Source organism: Coregonus clupeaformis, chromosome 29 (genome assembly GCF_020615455.1).
Source record: "Coregonus clupeaformis isolate EN_2021a chromosome 29, ASM2061545v1, whole genome shotgun sequence".
NCBI lineage: Eukaryota > Metazoa > Chordata > Actinopteri > Salmoniformes > Salmonidae > Coregonus > Coregonus clupeaformis.
In genome coordinates this window covers 20,090,483-20,115,449 of record NC_059220.1, presented here as the reverse complement: position 1 = coordinate 20,115,449, position 24,967 = coordinate 20,090,483, and the positions used below count along the sequence as shown (strand labels likewise).

The window sequence follows — 24,967 nt, the reverse complement described above, 5'->3', positions numbered from 1 at the left end:
GAAAACCAGTACAGTAACGCTAGCTAACTCAATCAATAACCATGCAAGCATGACATAAGCCTGACAAATAGCTTGTTTAAATTAATCCATACGGAGAATAAGTCAAATCTAGCTATGGTAGCTAACCAAGGTTTGCCAGGTCCAGCTAAAAATTTGAATGAGTAGGTGTCCACATTTTTGACTGGTACTGTATATATACACATACATACATGTATATATATTGTGACGTCACGAGAGGCTACACAGCTTTCAGCGGGATTGCTCAAGTAGTGCAAGGAGACAAGGTTCAAACAAAACAAGGATTTTATTATAGGTCTTGGGAAATTAACGAAAATATAACAAAATTCTGTTCTCTTGTGGCTCTTTAAGGGTTAACAGTTCAGGGATGTCTCTTCCACATCCAAAATCATAATTCTCACTCGCTCAGATAACTTTTCCCCAGCCTTACTGTAGTCCACGTTGCAGCTAGTGGCCAACCCAGCAAAAAGTCCTTCCAAATGTCTCTCCCGTATTTCCACAGGTGCATATATCCAAAGGTGAGTATTTCCCAAAGGTAAGTATCTCCAAATCCTTATATTCCTCATGGAAGTGGACGTGCAGCACTCTTGTCCTCCAGAGAGCCCAGGTTGGAGACTGTGTTTCTTCACCCCCCACACACTCCCTCAGTGTCTCTTCCCTTCCCAAACCTTCAGCTCATCAGCTCCTGATTTGTTTCAGCTGCGTGGGAAGATTGGCCATAGAGGGGTGGAGTTCCCGGCCATACCAGCAGATGGAGCCATAGCTGTCTGGGTTTGCAGCCACCTCAGGGGGATGTAACGTCCCTCCAGGACACAGCCTCTCGTGACATCACAATATATACAGTGCATTCAGAAAGTAGTCAGACCCCTTTCCTTTTCCCATATCGTTACGTTACAGCCTTATTCTAAAATGGATTAAATACAAAAAAATCCTCAGCAATCTACACACAATACCCCATAATGACAAAAGCGAAAACAGGTATAGAAATTCTTGCAAATCTAGTAAAAATAAAAAACAGAAATACCTTATTTACATAAGTATTCAGACCCTTTGCTATGAGACTTGAAATTGAGCTCAGGTGCATCCTGTTTCTATTGATTATCCTTGAGATGTTTCTACAACTTGATTGGAGTCTACCTGTGGTAAATTCAATTGATTAGACATGATTTGGAAAGGAACACATCTGTCTATATAAGGCCCCACAGTTGACAGTGCATGTCAGAGCAAAAACCAAGCCATGAGGTCGAAGGAATCGTCCGTAGAGCTCAGAGACAGGATTGTGTCGAGGCACAGATCTGGGGAAGGGTACCAAAAAATGTCTGCAGGATTGAAGATCCCCAAGAACAAAGTGGCCTCCATCATTCTTAAATGGAAGAAATGTGGAACCACCAAGACTCTTCCTAGAGCTGGCCGCCCGGCCAAACTCAGCAATCGGGGGAGAAGGTGGCTTCGAGACACGTCTCTGAATGTCCTTGAGTGGCCCGGCCTGAGCCCGGACTTGAACCCGATCGAACATCTCTGGAAAGACCTGGAAATAGCTGTGCAGCGACGCTCCCCATCCAACCTGAGAGAGCTTGAGAGGATATGCAGAGAAAAATGGGAGAAACTCCCGAAATACAGATGTGCCAAGCTTGTAGTGTCATACCCAAGAAGACTCGATGCTGTAATCACTGCCAAAGGTGTTTCAACAAAGTACTGAGTAAGGGTCTGAATACTTATGTAAATGTAATATCCGTTTTTTTTTCTCCAATAAATTAGCCAACATTTCTAAACCTGTTTTTGCTTTGTCATTATGGGGTATTGTGTGTAGATTGATGAGAAAAAAAAAACAATTTAATCAATTTTAGAATAAGGCTAATGTAACAAAAGGTGGAAAAAGTCAAGGGGTCTGAATACTTTTCGAAGGCACTGTGTACATACATACATACAGTGAGGGAAAAAAGTATTTGATCCCCTGCTGATTTTGTACATTTGCCCACTGACAAAGAAATTATCAGTCTATAATGTTAATGGTAGGTTTATTTGAACAGTGAGAGACAGAATAACAACAAATAAAAAAAAATCAAGAAAAACGCATGTCAAAAATGTTATAAATTGATTTGCATTTTAATGAGGGAAATAAGTATTTGACCCCTCTGCAAAACATGACTTAGTACTTGGTGGCAAAACCCTTGTTGGCAATCACAGAGGTCAGACGTTTCTTGTAGTTGGCCACCAGGTTTGCACACATCTCAGGAGGGATTTTGTCCCATTCCTCTTTGCAGATCTTTTCCAAGTCATTAAGGTTGAGGCTGACGTTTGGCAACTCGAACTTTCAGCTCCCTCCACAGATTTTCTATGGGATTAAGGTCTGGAGACTGGCTAGGCCACTCCAGGACCTTAATGTGCTTCTTCTTGAGCCACTCCTTTGTTGCCTTGGCCGTGTGTTTTGGGTCATTGTCATGCTGGAATACCCATCCACGACCCATTTTCAATGCCCTGGCTGAGGGAAGGAGGTTCTCACCCAAGATTTGACGGTACATGGCCCCATCCATCGTCCCTTTGATGCAGTGAAGTTGTCCTGTCCCCTTAGCAGAAAAACACGCCCAAAGCATAATGTTTCCACCTCCATGTTTGACGGTGGGGATGGTGTTCTTGGAGTTATAGGCAGCATTCCTCCTCCTCCAAACACGACGAGCTGAGTTGATGTCAAAGAGCTCCATTTTGGTCTCATCAGACCACAACACTTTCACCCAGTTCTCCTCTGAATCATTCAGATGTTCATTGGCAAAATTCAGACGGGCATGTATATGCGCTTTCTTGAGCAGGGGGACCTTGCAGGCGCTGCAGGATTTCAGTGGTTCACGGCGTAGTTTGTTACCAATTGTTTTCTTTGTGACTATGGTCCCAGCTGCCTTGAGATCATTGACAAGATCCTCCCGTGTAGTTCTGGGCTGATTCCTCACCGTTCTCATGATCATTGCAACTCCACGAGGTGAGATATTGCATGGAGCCCCAGGCTGAGCGAGATTGACAGTTATTTTGTGTTTCTTCCATTTGTTCCGTGTCATCATAGGTACACGTCAACTATGACAGACAGAATGAGAAAAAAAATCCAGAAAATCACATTGTAGGATTTTTTATGAATTTATTTGCAAATTATGGTGGAAAATAAGTATTTGGTCAATAACAAAAGTTTCTCAATACTTTGTTATATACCCTTTGTTGGAAATGACACAGGTCAAACGTTTTCTGTAAGTCTTCACAAGGTGATCATTTTGACCCCACGGGTGAGATCTTGCGTGGAGCCCCAGATCGAGGGAGATTATCAGTGGTCTTGTATGTCTTCCATTTCCTAATAATTGCTCCCACAGTTGATTTCTTCAAACCAAGCTGCTTACCTATTGCAGATTCAGTCTTCCCAGCCTGGTGCAGGTCTACAATTTTGTTTCTGGTGTCCTTTGACAGCTCTTTGGTCTTGGCCATAGTGGAGTTTGGAGTGTGACTGTTTGAGGTTGTGGACAGGTGTCTTTTATACTGATAACAAGTTCAAACAGGTGCCATTAATACAGGTAACGAGTGGAGGACAGAGGAGTCTCTTAAAGAAGAAGTTTCAGGTCTGTGAGAGCCAGAAATCTTGTTTGTTTGTAGGTGACCAAATACTTATTTTCCACCATAATTTGCAAATAAATTCATAAAAAATCCTACAATGTGATTTTCTGGATTTTTTTTCTCATTCTGTCTGTCATAGTTGACGTGTACCTATGATGAAAATTACAGGCCTCTCTCATCTTTTTAAGTGGGAAAACTTGCACAATTGGTGGCTGACTAAATACTTTTTTTCCCCACTGTAAGTATTTGACCCCTTCTCAATCAGAAAGATTTCTGGCTCCCAGGTGTCTTTTATACAGGTAACGAGCTGAGATTAGGAGCACACTCTTAAAGGGAGTGCTCCTAATCTCAGCTCGTTACCTGTATAAAAGACACCTGTCCACAGAAGCAATCAATCAATCAGATTCCACACGTTCCACCATGGCCAAGACCAAAGAGCTCTCCAAGGATGTCAGGGACAAGATTGTAGACCTACACAAGGCTGGAATGGGCTACAAGACCATCGCCAAGCAGCTTGGTGAGAAGGTGACAACAGTTGGTGCGATTATTCGCAAATGGAAGAAACACAAAATAACTGTCAATCTCCCTCAGCCTGGGGCTCCATGCAATATCTCACCTCGTGGAGTTGCAATGATCATGAGAACGGTGAGGAATGAGCCCAGAACTACACGGGAGGATCTTGTCAATGATCTCAAGGCAGCTGGGACCATAGTCACCAAGAAAACAATTGGTAACAAACTACGCCGTGAAGGACTGAAATCCTGCAAGGTCCCCCTGCTCAAGAAAGCGCATATACATGCCCGTCAGAATTTTGCCAATGAACATCTGAATGATTCAGAGGAGAACTGGGTGAAAGTGTTGTGGTCTGATGAGACCAAAATGGAGCTCTTTGACATCAACTCAACTCGTCGTGTTTGGATGAGGAGGAATGCTGCCTATAACTCCAAGAACACCATCCCCACCGTCAAACATGGAGGTGGAAACATTATGCTTTGGGCGTGTTTTTCTGCTAAGGGGACAGGACAACTTCACTGCATCAAAGGGACGATGGATGGGGCCATGTACCGTCAAATCTTGGGAGAGAACCTCCTTCCCTCAGCCAGGGCATTGAAAATGGGTCGTGGATGGGTATTCCAGCATGACAATGACCCAAAACACACGGCCAAGGCAACAAAGGAGTGGCTCAAGAAGAAGCACATTAAGGTCCTGGAGTGGCCTAGCCAGTCTCCAGACCTTAATCCCATAGAAAATCTGTGGAGGGAGCTGAAGGTTCGAGTTGCCAAACGTCAGCCTCAACCTTAATGACTTGGAGAAGATCTGCAAAGAGGAATGGGACAAAATCCCTCCTGAGATGTGTGCAAACCTGGTGGCCAACTACAAGAAACGTCTGACCTCTGATTGCCAACAAGGGTTTTGCCACCAAGTACTAAGTCATGTTTTGCAGAGGGGTCAAATACTTATTTCCCTCATTAAAATGCAAATCAATTTATAACATTTTTGACATGCGTTTTTCTTTATTTTTTTATTTGTTGTTATTCTGTCTCTCACTGTTCAAATAAACCTACCATTAAAATTATAGACTGATAATTTCTTTGTCAGTGGGCCTCTTAAAGAATAAGTTTCAGGTCTGTGAGAGCCAGAAATCTTGCTTGTTTGTAGGTGACCAAATACTTATTTTCCACGATAATTTGCAAATAAATTCATTAAAAATCCTACAATGTGATTTTCTGGAATGTTTTTTCTCAATTTGTCTGTCATAGTTGACGTATACCTATGATGAAAATTACAGGCCTCTCTCATCTTTTTAAGTGGGAGAACTTGCACAATTGGTGGCTGACTAAATACTTTTTTCCCCCCACTCTATTTCCCTCATTAAAATGCAAATCAATTTATAACATTTTTGACATGCGTTTTTCTGGATTTTTTTGTTGTTATTCTGTTCAAATAAACCTACCATTAAAATTATAGACTGATCATTTCTTTGTCAGTGGGAAAACATACAAAATCAGCAGGGGATCAAATACTTTTTTCCCTTCGCAAAGTATTTAGATTCTTTGACTTTTTCCACATTGTTAGGTTACAGCCTTATTCTAAAATATCAATATATATTTATATATCAATATACACCCACATATATATACACATATGAATAAGATTAATACCATGGCGGATGCAATGCATTTTAGAATTTGCCCAAAAACCCACAACCAATACATTTTCACCCGTGACATTGTTTTCAAAGTAGCCCAATTTGCGGGAAAACCGAGGACATGGCCACCCTGACTGGCTGGTACAAATATCCATAATGTATTGTTTAGTGTTGTGTAGTGGCTTTGCTGGCATACATTTATTTTTATTTTTTATGGTTGAGTTTGCCCCACCAAGATTTACATGCTAAAATAATATGGCACTGACATAATATAACCTTAATAACCCAGCACCAACAACCCAACCTTGCTGTTGTCACGATCGTCATAGGAGTGAGTAGACCAAGGCGCAGCGTGTGAAACAAACATGACTTTAATTTGTTAAAGTATACCAAACAAAACACGACTCGTGAAGTCCACGGTAAACAAATACCGACACGGAACAAAAACCCACAACACCCAAGGTAAAACATACAGTTTAAATATGGCTCCCAATCAGAGACAACCAGCCGACAGCTGACACTCGTTGCCTCTGATTGGGAGTCACACAGGCAAACATAGAAACAGACAACCTAGAACACCCAAACAAAGAAACAGAACACATAGAATGAACACACCCTGGCTCAACATATAGAGTCCCAGAGCCAGGGTGTGACAGTACCCCCCCCTAAAGGCGCGGACTGCGACCGCGCCTCAACTAAAGCAAAACAGGGGAGGGCTGGGCGGGCATACCTCCTCGGCGGCGGTTCTGCCTCCGGCCTTGACCACCACCCTCCAATGAACCCCCCCATAGCGCCCCTGGTCCAGTCTGGCTCCGCTGGCTGGAGCTGACCTGGGACGTAGCAGGAGCGGCTAGCTTCAGCTCCGTTGGGGAGCAATAAAGCGGTACCTGATCTGGCACCGATGACCCAGGCACGGGTTGTGCCGGACTGACGACTCGCACCCCTGGCTTGGTGCGAGTGGCAGGAACGAGCCGGGCCGGGCTGGCGACGCCGCACCGTAGACTTGGTGCGAGTGGCAGGAACAGGCCGGACCGGGCTGGCGACGCGCACCGTAGACTTGGTGCGTGGAGCAGGGACAGGCCGGGCCGGGCTGGCGACGCACCCCGTAGGCTTGGTGCGTGGAGCAGGGACAGGCCGGGCTGGGCTGACGACGCACACCGTAGGCTTGGTGCGTGGAGCAGGGACAGGCCGGACAGGGCTGGCGACGCACACCGTAGGCTTGGTGCGTGGAGCAGGGACAGGCCGGACTGGGCTGACGACGCACACCGTAGGTTTGGTGCGTGGAGCAGGGACAGGCCGGGCTGGGCTGTCGACGCACACCGTAGGCTTGGTGCGTGGAGCAGGAACAGGCCGGGCAGGGCTGGCGACGCACACCGTAGGCTTGGTGCGTGGAGCAGGAACAGGCCGGGCAGGGCTGGCGACGCACACCGTAGGCTTTGTGCGTGGAGCAGATACAGGCCGGGCTGGGCTGTCGACGCACACCGTAGGCTTGGTGCGTGGAGCAGGAACAGGCCGGGCAGGGCTGGCGACGCACACCGTAGGCTTGGTGCGTGGAGCAGGAACAGGCCGGGCTGGGCTGTCGACGCACACCGTAGGCTTGGTGCGTGGAGCAGGAACAGGCCGGGCAGGGCTGGCGACGCACACCGTAGGCTTGGTGCGTGGAACAGGGACAGGCCGGACAGGGCTGTCGACGCACACCGTAGGCTTGGTGCGTGGAGCAGGGACAGGCCGGACTGGGCTGGCGACGCACACCGTAGGCTTGGTGCGTGGAGCAGGGACAGGCCGGACTGGGCTGGCGACGCACACCGTAGGCTTGGTGCGTGGAGCAGGAACAGGCCGGACCGTACTGGGAACACACACCACTGGCCTTAAACGGGGATCAGGAACGGGCCGGACCGGACTGGCACTACACCTCAGTACCTCTCGCGTGCCTCTACAACTTCCTTCCCTCCTCTCGCCAATGGCTCCCGTAACCCGGTGGCCTTCTCTCCTCGTCTCCCATTTCGCCCCTGTGGCAGCCTCCTGCTGCCCAGTCGCCCCATGCCGTGTGCCCCCCTAAAAAATTATTGGGGGGTGCCTCTCGTCCGTCCGACGATGGCACTGCTGACGCCGCTGCTCCTCTCTCACCAGGGCCTTAATCCTACCCCAAGGTCCCTTGCCCCCGAGCATGTCCTCCCAGGACCACGATTTGCCCACCTGGGCCATCGCCAGCCTCTCCATCTCCTTTCCTGGCGCTTCCTCCCATGTCCAGTCTGCCTGCTCCTGGACACGCTTCTTGGTCCTTTTATGGTGGGTTTTTCTGTCACGATCGTCGTAGGAGTGAGTAGACCAAGGCGCAGCGTGTGAAACAAACATGACTTTAATTTGTTAAAGTATACCAAACAAAACACGACTCGTGAAGTCCACGGTAAACAAATACCGACACGGAACAAAAACCCACAACACCCAAGGTAAAACATACAGTTTAAATATGGCTCCCAATCAGAGACAACCAGCCGACAGCTGACACTCGTTGCCTCTGATTGGGAGTCACACAGGCAAACATAGAAACAGACAACCTAGAACACCCAAACAAAGAAACAGAACACATAGAATGAACACACCCTGGCTCAACATATAGAGTCCCAGAGCCAGGGTGTGACAGCTGTTTTTACAGAAAACAACCCAACTATTGACCCCATACCTGCAACCCAGCAATTGGGTCATCCAAACAACCCAGCATTCTTTTGAGTGTAACATATCTTAAAGCCATGCATGCAAGAAACCTTGACCTGTCTGGTGCAAACACATTTCTCTGTCCTCAGTTTGATTGAAGGCCTCAATCTGTATTTTTGCCTTGTAACTGATTGCTTCTAGGATGAGAGAAGTAACAACATGATCAAGATGAGCTAGCTACTACTAGTTTAATGCAATGAAAATATAATTGTCACAAAGAATGAATGTATGGGCTACATTTGAGAATACATGCATTTGCTTACTTTATCAATCTTGTAGACAATACACTCATTTATCACTCAAAAAAAAAAAGTGTTATGAGTGATTGCATCACAAACATATTTTCAGGGTGTTGATGCATCCTCCTCTCAGCCTCTTCTAACACCACGGGTTGGGAAAGGGTATCTATCCATCAGTTTTGCTTTGATGTCATATCAACTCATATTGTTGCTACCTTAGCTTAGCTGTTGTGCTAGCTAACATGCTACTGAACCGTGACACTAGCATATTGACATGCATATTGGTATTGAGACAGCAACGTATTCACCAAAAAATAAGTGTTTAGGCAAATCATTAGCTAGCTAACGTTAGCTACCTATCACATTAATTGTGCAAAAATATGATAGCTAACGTTAGCTAGCTAAGCACTAGCCAGTCAGTGGCGCTGACAGATTGAAACTGGTATCAACAAAATGTTTCACTCTATCCCATAAAACATGACATTGCTAACTAGGCATCATTTAGCTAATAAACTGTTAAAGTTTATTTGGACGTTTAATTAGTAAGTTAGACACTCACCGGACAACTTTGGTAGCTAGCTAGCTAGCTAGGTTTCCATTTTTCAACAGATGTTTCTAATCCCCCTGATTGGTCATCAACGGTTACTGGTCTTGGAACTTGTTGCCACAGATTCAAATTGAATCTTGAGAGAATTGTCTGCCAGAAAAAAACCTCTGGCGAACTGTTTGGCACTAGTGCCAATAAATATTATTGTTGCCAAAGGTTTGCCGCAGATTCACCACTAGTGGCAAACATTGCAAATTTGACACAAAGTTTGCCTCAACAAATTCATTTTTAAGGGTTATTTTGGCAGTTACCTGTACGTATGAGATAATAATGTAAAATAGAGAATAGGTCTAAAACATGTACCTTGTTTAGCTCCATGTCCCTGGTGGGGTGTTTTGGGGGAATCTCCCTGACGAAGTTTCAGGACTAGAGTAGTCCACTCGTGTACAGTCGTGGTCAAAAGTTTTGAGAATGACAAGTATTGGTCTTCACAAAGTTTGCTGCTTCAGTGTTATGAGATATTTTTGTCAGATGTTACTATGGTTTACTGAAGTATAATTACAAGCATTCCATAAGTGTCAAAGGCTTTTATTGACAATTGCATTAAGTTTATGCAAAGAGACAATATTTGCAGTGTTGACCCTTCTTTTTCAAGACCTCTGCAATCCGCCCTGGCATGCTGTCAATTAACTTCTAGGCCACATCCTGACTGATGGCAGCCCATTCTTGCATAATCAATGCTTGGAGTTTGTCAGAATTTGTGGGGTTTTGTTTGTCCACCCGCCTCTTGAGGATCGACCACAAGTTCTCAATGGGATTAAGGTCTGGGGAGTTTCCTGGCCATGGACCCAAAATGTCAATGTTTTGTTCCCCGAGCCACTTAGTTATCACTTTTGCCTTACGGCAAGGTGCTCCATCATGCTGGAAAAGGCATTGGTCGTCACCAAACTGCTCTCGGAGGATGTGTTGGTACCATTCTTTATTCATGGCTGTGTTCTTAGGCAAAATTGTGAGTGAGCCCACTCCCTTGGCTGAGAAGCAACCCCACACATGAATGCAGTGGCGGCTCCTGAAAAAATTCTCAGGGGGGGCAATTTTTCTGATGATTTAGGTGACCTACACACATTTTAAAAAAGATATGTCCAGCAACAACATGAAGACAGGGGCAGCATATAAGTCAATACTGATATACACATTACTTGCTTCAAAAAGGCCTCATGGTTGAATTGGAAATATGTGCACCTGAGCATAATTCACAACAAGCAAGCAGGAGCTTTTGATAGAGGCTACTGAAAACATTGATGCAAGTTATTGGTAATAAGAAATTTTTATAGACTTCCATATTCTGCCCTCTTGTATAGATTTGTGAAAATGAACAGTGATAGACATTTTGCCTGAAAACAGAATTTGAAAATAATTTCTAGAAAAGGTAAACACAGCTATCTGTATGGCTTTGTAAAAATGAACAACCATATTCTGGCCAATTGTATAGATTTGTAAATATGAACAACCATATTCTGGCCAATTGTATAGATTTGTAAAAATGAACATGAACAGATTTTTTTTTTTTAAACTTTAAAAAAAATGGAAAATAACTATTTTAAACAACATCAACTGTGAACTGATTTGGGTGTGTGTGTGTTAAAGAGACAGACAGGGAGGGACAAAGAGAGAGAGAGGCTACATTACTTGTACTGAAACTGTTCTAGCTTGCTGCATGATCAAATTCAGCTGATGCGCATAGCAATGCACGTAATGGGCATTCTTGAAATGCTCACGCACCTTTTGCTGCACACCAGCCTTCTCTCCCCTCATCACACTGGCTCCATCGTAAGCTTGCGCAATGAGTTTGACTTTCTCGTCGTCGGCAAAAGACCGTTCAGTCTCTCCAAAAGCACACTGGCGATTGAGACTGAGGTTGATTCCGAGATGGGAAGGAATTCAAAAAAGCGCTCCTGCACTTTGTGGTTGCTATCTATGTACCTCAGCACAAGCACCAGCTGTGTCTGTGTAGAAACGTCCGTGGTCTCGTCAGCTTGGATAGCTACGAAGTTCGCCGACTTCACCTCCTCCACAATATGTTCCCTCATGACCGCTAGCATACACTCCAGTAGCTCGTTTTGAATGGTCTTTGATGTGCCCTTGAAAACTTTAGCATTTTTAAGATGGTCATCAAACACCTCATCTAATTGTGCCACAAAGTTGACAAGTCCAAGAAAAATACCAGGGTTGGTGGAGCCCTCAGTTTCATCTTTGCCTCGCAAAGCTAGCCATCTTGACAGTTGTACGTGAATTGATTGACGCTGCTACCCGCTCTTTTCTTAGTTATGTTCATGGTTACTTATGTTACGTATGACGAAAGCGCGTAAGTGCAAGCCCTCCCGAACCCATAGAGATTGTATTGAAAGCTCTGATATTTGAAAAAATATATATTTTACATGATAGTCTATGAGAGACTCCTGGGCGATTTTCAACCTGACTGAAATCGCCCCAAAAGGGGCGGGGCCATTTGAAGCACGACTTTAGCCTGATTGGACATTTAGTGGCAGATCAGACGTCTAGATTAGAACACTGATAACTACTGTTGCCGTGATATAATTGATTAGAAAAAAAATCCCTTCCTTTTCCCGTTTGGCAGTGCGTCGCCCATATCGCCCTAATGAACACACCGCCCCTGCATGAATGGTCTCAGGATGCTTTACTGTTGGCATGACACAGGGCTGATGGTAGCGCTCACCTTGTCTTCTCCGGACAAGGTGTTTTCCGGATGCCCCAAACAATCGGAAAGGGGATTCATCAGAGAAAATGACTTTACCCCAGTCCTCAGCAGTCCAATCCCTGTACCTTTTTCAGAATATCAGTCTGTCCCTGATGTTTTTCCTGGAGAGAAGTGGCTTCTTTTCTGCCCTTCTTGACACCAGGCCATCCTCCAAAAGTATTCGCCTCACTGTGTGTGCAGATGCACTCATACCTGCCTGCTGCCATTCCTGAGCAAGCTCTGCACTGGTGGTGCCCCGATCCCGCAGCTGAATCAACTTTAGGAGACGGTCCTGGCGCTTGCTGGACTTTCTTGGGCTCCCTGACGCCTTCTTCACAACAATTGAACCTCTCTCCTTGAAGTTCTTGATGATCCGAAAAATTGTTGATTTAGGTGCAATCTTACTAGCAACAATATCCTTGCCTGTGAAGCCCTTTTTGTGCAAAGCAATGATGACGGCACGTGTTTCCTTGTAGGTAACCATGGTTAACAGAGGAATAACAATGATTTCAAGCACCACCCTCCTTTTAAAGCTTCCAGTCTGTTATTCTAACTCAATCAGCATGACAGAGTGATTTCCAGCCTTGTCCTCGTCAACACTCTCACCTGTGTTAACCAGAGAATCACTGACATGTTGGTAGCTGGTCCTTTTGTGGCAGGGCTGAAATGCAGTGGAAATGCATGGTTTTGTATAGGCTGTTGCGTGAGACAGTCCTGGGAATTGCTTGCCAAATGGGTGACCAGGAAGTGCTAAATGAGGCATCTGTTTTATTTGACCAATGGATCTCAGGAAACACCAGGTAAATATTAGTCTTCAATTAAATCATTAAATGACACATTATCTACTTACTAATCCAGCTGCAGTACATGCTGATGTTAGCCCTAAACTGATGGACACAACTAACTACTTTATTAGCATTACTATTCCTAAAAGCATGTTCATCCCACTAAGCCCTAATGATAACATGACCTTTGACCTCCAGCAGTGTGGGGGTGAACCTGCGCCTGTTGGTGTATCGCTATGGCATGAGGAACTCAGGCACTGAGGCGAAGTGGAACTTAATGTTTGAGAGGTACAAAACAGAGACCTTGGCCCAAGAGAAGGACAAGCTCCTGTATGGATTGGCATCTGTGGAGAACATCACTCTTCTGTTCAAGTAAATAAAAAACATTAATTATTACATGTGTTATTCAAAATCGCTTTTAAACATCATCCAGTGAAAAGTTATTACTAGAACGACTGTACATTTATTGGCAAAAGTGTGTAATTTTTTTTCTGGCAAACATTTTAGTTTGTTTAGCTAGATATGGCTTGAGAGAATGCTGCTTGTTAGAATGGTGTTGTTTTGCAGCTTACTGGAGGCATCCAAAGATGAGAGTATTGTGAGGACTCAGGATCTGTTCACTGTGGTCCAATATGTCTCTCTGAATCGCTACGGCAAGACCATGGCCTGAGACTGGGTCACCCCCAACTGGGTCTACCTAGTGAACAGGTGAGCCCATTCTCTGAGTCACTTCTCTGAGTCTGAATGGAGAGTTACTGAGCCCAGAGTCATTGAAGTGATAGTGACTGAATGGAATGCTGTAAGTCAATTCACTAAATCAGCAGCAACTGAGCCTAGAGTGAATGAATAATGTGAATACTGTGACAGTTTTCAATTTCCTTTTGTTTTGTTACAGATACACCATCAATGACAGGAGCCTGGGGCGCCTGCTGACCAGAATCAGCACCACCTACAATACAGAGCTACAGCTGTGGCAGGTTAGAACTGGGATGTTCTACTCATAGAATTAGAATAAGTAAATCGAACATTATACCACTTAAATCGAGACTAGCATTGGTATGCTTGAATTTAAGATTGACCATGATCTATGTTGTGGATTGTGTCTTTTTATTGTGGCTCGGTTTATGACTGACCGTGTTGACTGTGTGCTTGTGTTTTAGATGGAGCACTTTTTCAAGCTGAACCCTAATGCCGGGGCTGGGGAGATGCCTAGGCAGCAAGCTCTAGAGACAGTGAAGAACAACATTGAGTGGGTCAGGAGAAACAAGGCAGAGATCAGCTCATGGCTGGAGATCAATGTCACCTACTGATGACATCAGGTCAACATAAGACTAAAGAACCCATGCCTAATCCAAATAAAATAACCTTCATGCTGTTTCCATTCATTCATTCATTCATTCATTCAACGACAGTGAAAGTTCACGCTACAGGACTGCCTTTCTAAATCAAGTGTCAAGTCCCTCTGTACTGGATATGCTGCTGTGCTTCTGATGTGATTGTAACTCAGTGAGCCACTTTCTCTTTACTCAAGTGGAATCAACTTAGTACCTTTCCTGCATTATCTACAGTATATTTGTGTTAAATTAAGGAAGGACAAATAAAACAAGTTTAATGTTTTAGACACACACATTTTCATTTCTTATTAAGTGCTTGTACAGAATTCGAGATGTCATATCCAAATAACCATGATTACTTTTAATCTCGTGTCAGGTATATTGATCTATATATACAAAGATGTATTTCTAAATAATGTTTCAAATAATGCAAAGTTTACAAATGTATGTACTTAGTAGAATGTACAACTGTATAAGAAATAAAGAAGAGCGTATATGCACTTACTGTGAATACTGCAGTCTGGATGAGTGTTGCCACAGGAAAGAAAATAAAGAAAGCATAATGGTGTACACAGAAACATACTTTATTGTTAGTTTATGCTAATATTACAGTAAAGTAAAACACATTGGGAAGACAATGGCTAGAATGTCATAAAAAGAGCAATTTACATGGTAAACCCCAACATATCAAAACAAAATCCAGTTAATATAGAAGCACCTATCTTAAAAATGTACCCACGTGGTCCAGAAACACTGGTATTGGACAGACACTCTTCTTTGATGTACAGCAATGTAGGGCAAGATGTAAGGTTGATGGCGTCTAATGTGTCTCTAATTACATAAAATGACTTCGTATATTTTGAGGTCCCTATAAATAATGGGTGACTTGGGCTGTACCTCAGTACTCTTGAATTTAGTATTTTCCTGTTCTCCCATGAACACTGGTAGGGTCTAGAAAGCTTGGTAGGGTAGGATCTTTTAAACTTGCTTACACGTATCCCATCCTCTAACAGTATACTCAATGACAAGTGTAATCAGAGAGTTTGGGGGGAAAAAATAATTGTAGAATGTAACATCTAGTAATCCTCCCTTATTGGGTCAAAGGGAGCTGGGAAATCGTCATGGGAACCTGGTTGTTGATGGTGATCCGTTGTCGGGTTTGACATCGGAGCATTCCTGTGATCGCTCTTCTGAACCTGAATAAAAAGTCCACAAGGACGTTAATAGGTTGTAACTACTATACAGTGTGTACCTTTACTGTAATTACACTTTAAATACACATAGGTATTATGGTCACTTATTATAAAGTGGGATCAACAAGAGGAAGGGGCGAAAGCTTACTTTTTGTTGGCAATAACGTAGATGCAGGGGTTGTAGAAGGTGGAGGACTTGGCAAAGAGAGGACCGATGATAGCCATGGGGGCAGGAATCTTTTTGGGGTCCCCAAAGGATGCCCATAGGCACACTATGGAATATGGTGACCACGCCACCAGGAACATGACAATCATCACTATCGACATCTAGCCAGCAACGACAGATCAGAGAGAAAGATTCATGTAGATTTAATATACTGTACATACCCTTCTGCAGATTGTTACTGCTCGTTATAACCATAGAATCCTAGAATCCTGCCTGTCAGTCAAACTGTGAGGTTAAAATGGACCATATTGAGAGGCAAAACTGTGCTAGAAGAAGAAACATGTGAACACACAGGACTGGATGGAGAAACACTGGCTTACCTTAGTCACATCCATCTGGTCTGACCAGTCCATGTTAATGCTGTCCAAACGGTTGCTGGCTTTGTATCTCTTCATGGTGACAGACACACTATAGTAGCAGTAGAACATCATTGACAAAGGGATGATGAAATTCACAGCGATCACTGCCATGGTGTAGGAGACAAAGCCCCTGGAAAAGAGTCACTGTATATGATTAATTACATAATATTCATTTTATCTTCATGCCATATAATCCTTGAAATTAACCAAATATATTTTAAGTACATCCCAACTCACGCATCATTGTTTCTCCAGTTGATGGTGCAGGTGGCACCAGTGGGGTCAGGGGCATAGCCGGCCCAACCCACCACAGGCATGGAGGACCAAAAGACTGCGTTGAGCCATGCAGCCAGAATGAGGAGTGTGTACGAGCGGGTGGTCATCTTCTGCCCTGGAGAACAGTAGGAAAAGCAGGGAAAAGGCTTAGAGGTCATGCAGATGTTGTAGGCTCTTGTCAGTTCACAGAGATTAGCCTATATTTTACCAGGCCAATAGTAGCTTCTAGCAAGAGACTACAGACAGATGAAATACAAACATCCATGGAAAGTAATAGAAGACTTTGTAAATACCTATGTCAGGTCTACAGATGGTTAGGTAGCGGTCAATGGCCACCACAGTCAGCAGTCCAATACTGGCCATCCCAAAGAAGATGTTCAGAGCTGCATAGATCTGGAGGGGAAAACAGTCAGCAGCATCCCTCATTTCAGAATCTGTTTAGCAGGATTAAAACATTGGTTTCATGTGGTCTGAAAACAAAGAACAGGTGAAATTGAGTGGATACCCCCACGGATTTGACTTCCTCCTGTCCAGGTCTTTCAGATCTCCTAAAGCAGATTAAGAGGAAGTCTGTTTACACTATTGAGATGCAACTTGGGAGCCCTAGACATAACCACAGACTGGATTTGGGCCTCGGTCAGCATATCCAATCAGAAGGCCATTGTCAATTTCACCAACCCACCTCATGTCCAATATGTGGTTCTCAAGCTCAAGGCTTCAGCCCCAGATTAGCGTCACATGGCACTGAATTTCTGATTTCACACAGCACCTCCTAAACGCCATAATCTCAGATCATTAGAGAAGTCTAGAAAATGTAATAAGAAATGCTATTTCTGGCTTGGCCACGTGAGGTGTTAAACACTGTTGCACTGAGGGGCAGTTCAAACCAATCCAGCAAACAATAAATCCATTTTCCTGTCCTGTGTGATATAGAGTTAATATAAAGCATATGAAGTTTGCCTGAATTTACTTCGTACATTTTCATAGCGTACAAATATTTTTTACTTCAGGTTTTACAAATGGCAGGTTCATTCAAACAGTGCCATTGACTAACACAGTGGGCTCCGCACATTACACCAACCTGACATCCAGTGTAGCCAAACTTCCAGCTCCCGTGGAGGTCAGAGGCAGCAGACATGGGATAGCCTATGCCAGCCACTCCAATGTCAGTGAAGGCCAGGTTGATGATAATGGCGTTGGTGGCATTTCGCAGCTCCTTGAACTTGACAAACATCACCAGTACTACAATGTTGCTGGCCAAACTGATGACACCTGGGGAAGAGAAACCTAAGCTTGAAAATACTCAGATCTTTGTGTTTTCTGATCAGGGCCAGACTGGGACAAGAATTCGGCCCTGGCATTTTATCCAAACCAGCCCACATCACTGGGCGAGCCACCAAGCTAACGACTTAGGCTATTTTGCAAAAAAGCAAGTTCTGCAGGCTCTAGTTTTGTCTAACCTTGATTATTGTCCAGTCGTGTGGTCCAGTGCTGCAAGGAAAGACCTAGTTAAGCTGCAGCTGGCACAAAACAGAGCGGCACATCTTGCTCTTCATTGTAATCAGAGGGCTGATATAAATACTATGCATGCCAGTCTCTCTTCGCTAAGAGTTGAGGAGAGACTGACTGCTTCACTTCTTCTTTTTATAAGAAACATGAATGTGTTGAAAATCCCAAATTGTTTGCATAGTCAACTTACACACAGCTCTGACACACACACTTACCCCACCAGACATGCCACCAGGGGTATTTTAACAGTCCCCAAATGCAGAACAAATTCAAGAAAGCGTACAGTATTATATAGAGCCATTATTGCATGGAACTCCGTTCCATCTCATATTGCTCAAATAAACAGCAAACCTGGTTTCAAAAAACAGATAAAGCAACACCTCATGGCACGCCTCTCCCCTATTTGACCTAGATAGTTTGTGTGTATGTATTGATATGTAGGCTATGTGTGCCTTTAAAAAAAATTATGTATGTAGTTCTGTCCTTGAGCTGGTCTTGTCTATCAATGTTCTGTATTACGTCATGTTTCATGTTTTGTGTGGACCCCAGGAAGAGTAGCTGCTGCTTTTGCAACAGCTAATGGGGATCCTAATAAAATACCAAATACCAAATAACAAAGCTATGTACAGGGGGTACCGGTACCGAGTCAATGTGCGGGGGCACAGGTTAGTCGAGGTAATTGAGGTAATTTGTACATGTAGGTAGGGCTAAAGTGACTATGTATAGATAATAAACAGCGAGTAGCTGCAGTGTAAAAACAAAGGCGGGGCGGGTCAATGTAAATAGTCCGGGTGGCCATTTGATTAATTGTTCAGCAGTCTTATGGCTTGGAGGTAGAAGCTGTTAAGGAGCCTTTTGGTCTTAGACTTGGCGCTCCGGTACCGCTTGCCGTGCCGTAGCAGAGAGAACAGTCCATGACTTGGGTGACTGGAGTCTTTGACAATTTTTTGGGCCTTCCTCTGACACCGCCTAGTATATACAGTGGGGAGAACAAGTATTTGATACACTGCCGATTTTGCAGGTTTTCCTACTTACAAAGCATGTAGAGGTCTGTCATTTTTTATCATAGGTACACTTCAACTGTGAGAGACGGAATCTAAAACAAAAATCCAGAAAATCACATTGTATGATTTTTAAGTAATTCATTTGCATTTTATTGCATGACATAAGTATTTGATCACCTACCAACCAGTATGAATTCCGGCCCTCACAGACCTGTTAGTTTTCTTTAAGAAGCCCTCCTGTTCTCCACTCATTACCTGTATTAACTGCACCTGTTTGAACTCGTTACCTGTATAAAAGACACCTGTCCACACACTCAATCAAACAGACTCCAACCTCCACAATGGCCAAGACCAGAGAGCTGTGTAAGGACATCAGGGATAAAATTGTAGACCTGCACAAGGCTGGGATGGGCTACAGGACAATAGGCAAGCAGCTTGGTGAGAAGGCAACAATTGTTGGCGCAATTATTAGAAAATGGAAGAAGTTCAAGATGACGGTCAATCACCCTCGGTCTGGGGCTCCATGCAAGATCTCACCTCGTGGGGCATCAATAATTATGAGGAAGGTGAGGGATCAGCCCAGAACTACACAGCAGGACCTGGTCAATGACCTGAAGAGAGCTGGGACCACAGTCTCAAAGAAAACCAATAGTAACACACTACGCCGTCATGGATTAAAATCCTGCAGCGCACGCAAGGTCCCCCTGCTCAAGCCAGCGCATGTCCAGGCCCGTCTGAAGTTTGCTAATGACCATCTGGATGACACAGAGGAGGAATGGGAGAAGGTCATGTGGTCTGATGAGACAAAAATAGAGATTTTTGGTCTAAACTCCACTCGCCGTGTTTGGAGGAAGAAGAAGGATGAGTACAACCCCAAGAACACCATCCCAACCGTGAAGCATGGAGGTGGAAACATCATTCTTTGGGGATGCTTTTCTGCCAAGGGGACAGGACGACTGCACCGTATTGAGGGGAGGATGGATGGGGCCATGTCGCGAGATCTTGGCCAACAACCTCCTTCCCTCAGTAAGAGCATTGAAGATGGGTTGTGGCTGGGTCTTCCAGCATGACAACGACCCGAAACACACAGCCAGGGCAACTAAGGAGTGGCTCCGTAAGAAGCATCTCAAGGTCCTGGAGTGGCCTAGCCAGTCTCCAGACCTGAACCCAATAGAAAATCTTTGGAGGGAGCTGAAAGTCCGTATTGCCCAGCGACAGCCCCGAAACCTGAAGCATCTGGAGAAGGTCTGTATGGAGGAGTGGGCCAAAATCCCTGCTGCAGTGTGTGCAAACCTGGTCAAGACCTACAGGAAACGTATGATCTCTGTAATTGCAAACAAAGGTTTCTGTACCAAATATTAAGTTCTGCTTTTCTGATGTATGAAATACTTATGTCATGCAATAAAATGCAAATGAATTACTTCAAAATCATACAATGTGATTTTCTGGATTTTTGTTTTAGAGTCCGTCTCTCACAGTTGAAGTGTACCTATTATAGAAATTACAGACCTCTACATGCTTTGTAAGTAGGAAAACCTGCAAAATCGGCAGTGTATCAAATACTTGTTCTCCCCACTGTAGGTCCTGGATGGCAGGAAGCTTGGCCCCAGTGATGTACTGGGCCGTACCCACTACCCTCTATAGCACCTTATGGTCAGATGCCGAGCAGTTGCCATATCAGGCGGTGATGCAACCAGTCAGGATGCTCTCGATGGTGCAGCTGTATAACTTTTTGAGGATCTGGGGACCCATGCCAAATCTTTTCTGTCTCCTGAGGGGGAAAATGTATTGTCTAGCCCTCTTCATGACTGTCTTAGTGTGTTTGGACCATGATAGTTCATTGGTGATGTGGACACCAAGGAACTTGAAACTCTCGACCTGCTCCACTACAGCCCTGTCGATGTTAATGGGGGCCTGTTTGGCCTGCCTTTTCCTGTAGTCCACGATCAGCTCCTTTGACTTGCTCACATTGAGGGAGAGGTTGTTGTCCTGGCACCACACTGCCAGGTCTCTGACCTCCTCCCTATAGGCTGTCTCATCGTTGTCAGTGATCAGGCCTACCACTGTTGTGTCATCAACAAACGTAATGATGGTGTTGGAGTCGTCTTTGGCCACGCAGTCGTGGGTGAACAGGGAGTACAGGAGGGGACTGAGCACGCACCACTGAGGGGCCCCCTTGTTGAGGATCAGCGTGGCAGATGTGTTGTTGCCTACCCTTACCACCTGGGGGCAGCCCGTCAGGAAGTTGAAGAGGGAGGTGTTTGTCCCAGGGTCCTTAGCTTAGTGATGAGTGAGGAATGCATGAATCAAGATATTTTGATGTGCAACCTTATCCATTGATTGTCATGAATTTTGGGTTGAAATTTAGACTATAGTTGCTATATTTTACTGTCAACATAGGACTACATAATTTCCAGATTATTTTAGTTCAATAGAGATGAATTGGATACATCTTTATGTGCACTAACTTAAATCATAGGCTAATTAATTTGGGGTTCAACAGCTGAGGAAGTAGAAACTCAAAACACATGAACTAGATTGCTAACTCTAAATATAATACCCACTGCTAGTAGCCATATATTCATCCAACAGTAAATGTAATGTCCTAAAAAACTTTGCAGTTGTAGGCTACTACCTGTGAGACCTATAGGCCTCTGCCCTCCTAAAAGCCAGTGCGCATTTCGCGCACGTGTGCCGCTCTATATCTCAAAGCCAAATCAAATATCTTGGTTGTGAAATAGTTGCTATTGAGCTGAATATTGAGCGTTGAGAAGCTTCCAAAGCCGTTTTTTTTCCCGCAATTGCATTTAGATATGTTATAATTTACAATCAGAATGCATTTTTCTCGAGCGCATGGGAGGAGGAGAGTGCCTCGCTCATCACAGCAGCAGGCCCCAGCAAAACAGGCACAGGGGCAGGGCAGACTCTTTCATTACAGGAATCATGAGGATAATGCACTTCAACCAACAATAGGACATTTTGAGTGAGGTGACAATGTAGAATGTGCTCTTTCTAAGTTTATCGGCACCAACTTTCCGTTTCTTATTATCCATTATCTTGGCTGTCTAATTGATGACGGAGCTGGTCTCTTTGCTAATGGCGTGTTAAACTTTGAATGTGAGTTTGTGTGACCTCAGCTCAGCCTATCAGAAAACCGATCATTCAAAGGCTCATTGTATATTATTATAGCAGAGAAATTTGGCAAAAATCTTTTACAAAAAATCTTAACAGGGCCATGGCCTGCTGGCCGCGGCACTATTTTCATTTTCCATTCTTCACGACCAGCCCACCCAACTAAAAAATGGTCCAGCCCATCTGGCATCTGCCAGAATTGCCAGATGGCCAATCCACCCCTGTTTCTGATAAGTGGGTGTTAGCCTACTCAGCCTACTCAATTGAATGGCTCTGGTGTCATCTTTATTAATCTTGAAAATGGTCCCTTCTGGTTTCCCCCCCAAAGAAACCCACCTTCTGTTCTGGTGAATCAGACTAGAATCTCAGGCCTAGCTATAACAGACACAGAAGCCATTCAAGTGAAGCTTGCCCAACAATAGTTGAGCAAGACTGTTTCAAAGGTAAATTAATGCCAACTCATGGGGAAAACTTATTTTGAAAGGCCACACTTGCTTGGTAGGCCTACTTGTTACATAATGACATCAGCCGCCTGAGCAGTAAGAGTGTGCCAGAGCTAGACTTGCCTCTTATGAAAGAGAAGGACTGTGTGGGGTGGGCCTCATTGAGAAATGCTAACAGCACCCAGAGACAAGAGACAGCGTTGGTCCACACACACTGATGAAGTGCAGAGGTCATGTCAGGTGATTTACCATACAGAGGGGAGAGAGGATGAATCTATAGGGCAGCATAGTACTACCTATAAAGTTGCTGCACCTTTGCAAAAAAAAATACCAGATTTGGTTCCCCAGTGATACCACTGCTATAGCAATCATCAATTCATGATGAAGTAACTCTCAATCACTTTTGTAGATTATAACAGTAGTGTTACATTTTATGACTAAAATTCTCTCATAACTTGTCACACCAAGGGAGAGACGCTACAAATGTATATTATTCAGTCAGGCATGAAGAGTGTACATTACTGTATAAATCAATCTAAGAAGACATCAACAATCCATCATCTAAATTATATCACAGAGGGAGCTGTTTTATCATCAAAATAATGATCATAGCAGTTACAGTAGCTTATAAATAATTCGGAGAAACACACAAACACACAAACAATTGACAAAACGACATTCCCTATCCTAAAATAATTACGTTGATTGACAGTGTTGTGGATGCTATGCAGTGCATTTGTACCTGCAGTGATCAGGTATGCCGCCACTATGTTGTGCTCCAATTGTGAAAAGGCACTCTTTCCTCCGTAGGGAATGACCTCCCCTGTGGTGTTGACTCCAGACTCCATTCCAGTGTTTCAGTTGCCTCAGTGAAAAACACCATATAAACTAACAGTGAAATAATAGGAATCTTCTACACCAGCAAGATACCTTCCAGATTCTTATATGAGTCCACAGTAAACAAAACGTGGTCCATGCAAAATGATGGGAGCCTGTGAATGAGAAAGCTGAAACTAACGCTACCTCTCCTCCAAATACAGAGAATGAGGGAAATTCTGGAAAGCTTCGGAGTCTCCAAATAGTGTGTGTGCGCATGTACGCACGTGCGTGCGTGTGTGTTGGAGAGTATAAAGGATTAGAGCGAACTTTCTCCCCCTTATTACCAGATACTGGGGAGGTTGTTGTTTGTGCATAACATGGGTAGGGGGAACACAAGAGAGGCTTACAAGTCACATGGAAGGTTTTCATAATGGAGTTGAAACCCACGTGAGTCCTGACTAAACATTAGAGCTGCACAGGGGAACAGAAATAAGGCAACAATTGCAGTTGTGAATGCAGTGGAGTGATATTGTGTCTGAAGAGCCTTGTTATGCCAAGTTACTCAAATGGATGGCTGTATATGTGGGTTCAGTTTGGGCCCTGACCAGTTTCTGTGCATAACAACCCCCAGTCCCTTTCTCTGTGACATCTAGCAGGATTGTATTTGCAGATCAAAAATGGACAATGCAGTGTATCTACTAAATATTTGTAAGACTATAATGCAGAATTCACTACCATGTATCTAATACTATTGCTATGGCTATTGTTACTACTGCCACAATGATTACTGTTTGTTGTTACGACTGACTTTGTAAAGCAGGGAACCAATATTGACGTTCTGATGATACGGGGTTGAACTCACAGTTACTGATTAGTAAAGAACGACCATTACCATAGACTAGGTGCCACATCAACAATATTGGCCTTGCAGTGATGACTAATCAGCAACATGTAACTGACACAGAACCCCTCCACTGGTTTCTTGGGCTCAGTGCTAGTAAATGATGCTCAACCTGTCTTCATCATAAGGGAGGTTTCTGAGTCAAAGGTAGACAAGGTGATTAGCTCACTAAAGAACTCTAAAGCCAAAGATGTGTTTGGGATGGACTCTACCTTTCTTAAAAACTACAAAGAGTCACTCATTGGCCCCATTACTAAGGTCACCAACACATCTATTGGTCTCGGGGTGTTTCCAAGGGTATGGAAGTCGGCCACTAATAACGGCCATCTTTAAATCAGGCGACCCTGCTGATGTGAGTAACTACAGGCCCATTAGTATACTACCTGTGGTGTCAAAGATTGTTGAAAAGTGTGTAGCAGAACAACTGATTGCCCACCTCAACAACAGCCCCTTCCACATTACATTCCATGCAGTTTGGCTTCAGAGCGAAACACTCCACAGAAATGGCCAACTGCTTTTTTCTGGAAAATGTGAAGTCCAAGATGGACAAAGGGGGGCGTTGTTGGGGCTGTGTTTCTGGACCTAAGGAAGGCTTTTGATACTGTTAACCATGAGATTCTCATCACAAAATTGTCCAAGTTCAACTTTTCCCCCGATGCCTTGAGATGGATGAAATCATACCTTGAAGGCAGAACTCAGTGTGTCAGAGTGAGCAATGAGCTGTCGCCCACTCTTAGCTATGATGTGGGTGTGCCCCAAGGGTCAATACTGGGGCCCCTCTGTTCAGCCTGTACATTAATGATCTGCCTTCTGTCTGTACTGGGTCTGAAGTTCAAATGTATGCAGATGATACAGTGATATATGTGCATGCAAAGAGCAAACAACAAGCTGCACAAGAACTCACTACTGTAATGGTCCAGGTTACAAAGTGGCTCAGTGACTCGTGTTTGCATCTCAATGTGAAAAAAA

At 44.2% G+C, this 24,967-nt stretch overlaps 1 protein-coding gene and 1 pseudogene across 1 annotated transcript; one reads left to right on the top strand and one right to left on the bottom strand.

The window, feature by feature from the left end:
• The window catches only part of LOC121544283, a 29,907-nt pseudogene extending 15,260 nt beyond the window's left edge, over positions 1 to 14,647 (top strand).
• Positions 14,648 to 14,992: 345 nt separating this feature from the next.
• rrh (retinal pigment epithelium-derived rhodopsin homolog) lies at positions 14,993 to 23,372 on the bottom strand. Its single transcript, XM_041854959.2, has 7 exons — positions 23,021 to 23,372; positions 17,272 to 17,462; positions 16,484 to 16,583; positions 16,152 to 16,305; positions 15,876 to 16,044; positions 15,478 to 15,656; positions 14,993 to 15,332 (listed from the first exon to the last, which is right to left on the bottom strand). The coding sequence occupies exons 1-7, from the start codon at positions 23,124 to 23,126 to the stop codon at positions 15,227 to 15,229; spliced, it is 1,005 nt and encodes a 334-aa protein (XP_041710893.1). The 5' UTR covers positions 23,127 to 23,372; the 3' UTR covers positions 14,993 to 15,226.
• Between the last annotated feature and the right edge of the window lie 1,595 nt (positions 23,373 to 24,967).